Raw genomic sequence first — 5,000 nt, 5'->3', positions numbered from 1 at the left:
CGGGAGATGAAGTCCTGAGAGTAGCGAACATAAGCTTGAGAGGTGCCTTGAATAGGAATGAGAGACTGCGCCAGCCAGACCGCAAGACCCCCGAGAGATGATGGGGCGCAGATGCTGGGCTGACTTATGGGTTTTGGGAAACCCATAGAGATGAAGGAGACGAGGATTCATGACCTTGAACCCCTGGTAGAGATTCGCCTCCGGAGAACAGGTTGCTAACTCTTCCAGGCGACGGTGGAGTGTAGTAGCAATCCGTTCTCGGTGTCACTGGTCAGGAGGATATAGTTGGAGGCGTCATCCAACAGGCCCCGGACCCTCTGCAGGGAGGAGGTGCGGTCGAGGACCACCACTGAGTTGCCCTTAGAAGGCAAAATGGTAACATCCTGCGCAGGCTTTGAAAGGCCTCTCGGTAACGCCTGGGAATGGAAGTGTTGGGTAGAGGAGGCTCTCGAGGCCTTTTCTGCCATCAGAGGGACTGGTCAGCTCCGCGCATTGTCTACCTTTCTCCTGCTGCTGCTGCCTAATTTCAACTTAAACAGTGGCTTTTCTCCTGCCGAGAGTCTGCTCGCTTCCCACATCCCCGCCTCCTCCTTTAGGCCGGCCAGCCTTCATACAGACCGCCTGATCCTGACCTTCGCTTCCTCTCGCTTCCTCTCGCCTGCCCTCGCCTGCCCCGCTGCCTCACCTTCCTCCCTTCCATACGTCCTCCTCTCCTGGGCGAAGCTCAATTTCGCAAATCTCACTGAACTGAACTGAACACTTCCTCTCCTGACCTGAAGATGGGAACCAAAAGGACTTAGAAATTGTTGTCTTATTTACTTGATAGATCTAGTACCTAAAGTGTGGATTTTTTTACCCTTGCGTATCAACATGGTAGTGTCTTTCCATTCATATACATCTATATGTATGTGTGTGTGTTTGTTTGTAAATGTGTATATAGTATATATATTTATATATGTGTGCGTGTGTGTGTGTGATTGTATATATATATATATATATATATATATATATATATATATATATATATATATATATATATATATATATATATATATATATATATATATATATATGTATATATATATATATGTGTGTGTGTGTGTGTGTGTGTGTGTATATGTATATATATATATATATATATATATATATATATATATATATATATATATATATATATATATATATATATATATATATATATATATATATATATATATATATATATATATATATATATATATATATATATATATGTATGTATGTATGTATGTATGTATATATGAATGGCTAATGTGAGCAGATGCTGAGTTCGCTCGCGCTGTTCCGAATCATCGCTGATCGAGTTCTTGTGTTTCAGGGCGAGGCCGACGCAGCACGGAGGTCGAGGGTCAGGTCGTGCACTTCCACGTGGCAGTTCCCGTGCGGCGCGTCTACGCCCACGACCTGGACGTCATCCACGCCACGTGTCGCCTGTGGAAGACGGGCGGGCCTGAGCCCCAGGACCCGGCCTACGACTCCGTCACCGTCAGCGTCTACCGCATGGACGGCAACGGGCGTCGCCGCCGCCGCCGCAAACAGCCCGTGCTGCTGCACTCGCTCAACGTCTCCGTGACCGGCGACGAGTGGCTGACCATGGATCTGACGGAGGCTGTGCGAGGGTGGATAGCGTCGCCCCGCGGCGATGCTGACGTTCTTGTGCAGTGCCAGGACTGCAGTGCCGCGGGCGTCACTATCCATACAGGCACCAACACCTCGAACACCACATACGTGCCCACGCTCGACGTGCAGACGCAGCTGCCCGCCGGCCGGAGGGTGAAGCGATCGCGCGAGCTGACGCGGGCCACCAAGCCGAAGTGGCGGCGGCGCAGCGACTGCTCCGAGAAGAAGCGGAAAGGAAGACGTCACTCTCGATGCTGCAGACGCTCCATGAAGGTTCGCTTCAAAGATCTTCCTGACTTTGACTTCGTCGAATCTCCGGAGGAGTTTGACGCCTTCTACTGCAGCGGCAATTGCCCTGCACGCTTCAATCCAGCCAACGAGCATGCACTCTTACAATCTCTTCTAAAACTGAAACACAAAAAGAAAATCCCGGGGCCTTGCTGCGCCCCCACCGCTCTGCACGGATTGCATATTCTTCACCTCACTGAGGATAACAAACTGGCCACCACGTACTGGGCTGACGTCATCGTCACAGAATGTGGCTGTGCTTGAGGGTAACAGTCGTGTTAGTTTTCTAGAATCAGTGGCTGGGCTGAGCCCCACGTCATAGAGTGACCGCAGCAGCAGTCTAACAGCAGCCTGCGGCCTTTACTAGTCACTCCCACTACGCTTCCAAACCGCCAGGGCAAAGCCGCCCGAACCGCCCACAGGTCGGGCCGAGTCGCGCGCCCGGCTGCCTCGCCGTGTGACCCCACAATGTACTTGATGTTCTGGTGTAGCTGAGCTGCAGCGTGAGCATGTGCGTAACCCTGTCTCTCGTGCATCAGACTTTTCTTGGTTTGGCTTTCCGGAGAAGGAGGTGCGATCCGCAGCCAGAGAAGGACTGTGTGTTAGGCACAGATTGTAACGCAATTTCCCCCACTTTGTTATCTTCGTCTCTCACATCAGTTAATAGGATAACTGACTCTCACACCACCCGTTACTCTACAAGATTTCAATTTTCTTGTGTAGATTTATTTTTTCACTCATTCTTTGCTTGTCTTATCGCATATATACCTCACATCCTCTCGATATAGTCATCCGCTCCCATTTGCCAGTTGCGTGGGATAAAGGAATCTTTTATTTTACCTGTTTGATGTTGTGCACTTACATTGCGTTGTGGAGTGGCTTTTGTTTCTATGTGGCATTCCCTAAGTTTATACTTTTATATGGAAACGGGTGTTCTGACGCCACTTTGACAATGTGCGTGCCTGGTCTGTGTGTTTGGGTATGTGCGTATGTGCGTGCGTTCTCGCTTGCTTTTGTATATGAACCTTCCTTAGCCCACCGCCATGGTTACTTTCAATGGTGACACCTAAACTATTATAATCTAAGCAGTATTGAGTGTTGTACATTGCGTGTTCGTTGTCTATCTGTGATAAATGTGCATATTGGTATCTTGAGGTTGTATATTTTATATTTTATCATAGTTATTTATGTTAGTCTGTTCTATGATAGATATTGAAGTATTTAGGTTAGGGTAATGTAATCAAGTAACTAGGTTTCGGAGTACATAAAATGTTTTTCTTCCTCATCTTCTTCTTCTTCTTCGGTCTTCGACATGCCATTCAATTGTGGCATGAAATTAGGATCGACTTTCGGATTTTAGCAAAATGATACCTTCAGATGCTCTATATCACGTCTTCTCCAACTGAATTATCATTCCCCAGCTTCATGTGACTTGCTCTTCTGATGCTTTCCTTTACTGTGTTGAATCTGTGACCATTGATGGCGATGACGCTTAAGGTACCTGTCTCTGAGTTCCATTTTGGTGTCTGTGTCCGCTGTCATCGTAAACACTGATGTTGCCGCCTGTCCTTGTTTTAGGAAGACGGCGTCTAGCCTAATCTCTGGATTGCTATATGCCGATTTCCATTTTTTTTTTTTTTTTTTTTTTTTTTTTTGTGCTCTTAACAGGGAAACTGCTTTGATATCCTAGTTACTGCGACATACAAAGTTCACCACAAAGTTAAACGAAGAATAAAAATATGTATTTTTAGGAGTAGGTAAAGAACAAATGAAAGATTTTTGTATTAGTTATTAACTTTGATGTTAAACAGTTGTGTGTGAACACATAGAAACTTTTAAATTTTATTTGAGAGTTTATTTTACCACACTATTGAAATCACAATGGATAGACAGTTTTAAGATTAAGTTCCGAATATACAGTATATTTACTAGATGTATTAAAGAATGTTCAAACGAAATGAAAAGGCATTCATATATAAATGTGTATGGTTAAAATCACTTGTAAGATATACTAATGTAAAGAGAAAAAAAAAAGAAAAAAAAGACTACTGAAAAAGAGAGAGAAAACACAGAAGAAGAAAACCTGCAGGTTCAGGTCGCGTCGAATGCTGCTTATTTCTCCAAGAAATTCCTGTCAGCCCCAACGCCTTGCTACAGTATTATGGTTAAGCCTATCGCAACTATATTTATTTTTTGAAATATTCCTATGTATATAATTTTGCATGTGTGTGTGTGTGTGTGTATGCGTGTGTGTGTTCGCATACATGTGTATGTCAAAATATTTACTTAAACTGAGACAGTAAATAGATGTATTCTGCTGCAAAGTTTTAATAGCAGCTAACCCTTTCTGTTTTTGTCTTTAAAAGTATATTTTGTTGATTGCTGCTCTCTTTGTAAATCCAATACTTTCCACTTACTGAATAAGTGTCAGTGAATAGGAGATAAACCCCAAGTATTTTTCAAGAAAATTATGAAAATGATGTTAGAATATTTAATTTACCCACTGTATTTTTACGTGTCAAACATTGCTGCACAAAAAGTATTTTTCTTATGTGAAATAATTTGTTTAATTGTTTGTGTCCAGGATAAGTGGCAGTTGTCAATTATTTCTCTACACTTGACTGTGTCCCATATCTCGCAGAGATAACTACGGATCTGTATATCTTTATAGGTGGTTGGCGCCTTGTCTGGTTGTACCAAAATGTTATGAGATGACACCCACGATTTGTATGGGATACAGAACCAACTGTCTCGCCAGTGTGAGCCCCAGGAGATACTTAAACCTTAGATAGTCAGAGCCACTTGTCCTTAATAGGTAGCATAATGTAGTTAAGTGTTAAGACTTCCATGTAATGTTGCTAGAGTTCTAATAAGACAAATCCATTACTACTAGTAACAAAGGCAAACACCATTTCTTTTCTTTCTTTCTTTCTTTCTCTTTTTGGCTTTAAGTCATCTCACAGTGTACTACAAGTTGTAGCCAAAACCGTGCTGTTCCCCAGCACCTCCAAGCTGCACCAGCTAAGGTATTACCTCCCATTAGACTTGTATTT

General features: G+C 43.4%; 1 protein-coding gene across 1 annotated transcript in view; it reads left to right on the top strand.

Annotated features, from left to right (window-relative positions):
• Positions 1–4,020, top strand: part of LOC113802685 (protein dbl-1) — a 39,990-nt gene extending 35,970 nt beyond the window's left edge. The window contains exon 3 of the mRNA XM_027353290.2: positions 1,358–4,020. Coding sequence (XP_027209091.1) covers positions 1,358–2,211 — 854 coding nt within the window. The 3' untranslated portion in view covers positions 2,212–4,020. The remainder of the gene's footprint in view (positions 1–1,357) is intronic.
• Positions 4,021–5,000: the final 980 nt, after the last annotated feature.

This window comes from Penaeus vannamei, chromosome 8 (assembly GCF_042767895.1).
Source record: "Penaeus vannamei isolate JL-2024 chromosome 8, ASM4276789v1, whole genome shotgun sequence".
NCBI classification, from domain to species: domain Eukaryota; kingdom Metazoa; phylum Arthropoda; class Malacostraca; order Decapoda; family Penaeidae; genus Penaeus; species Penaeus vannamei.
This window is presented reverse-complemented; position numbering and strand designations above follow the sequence as displayed.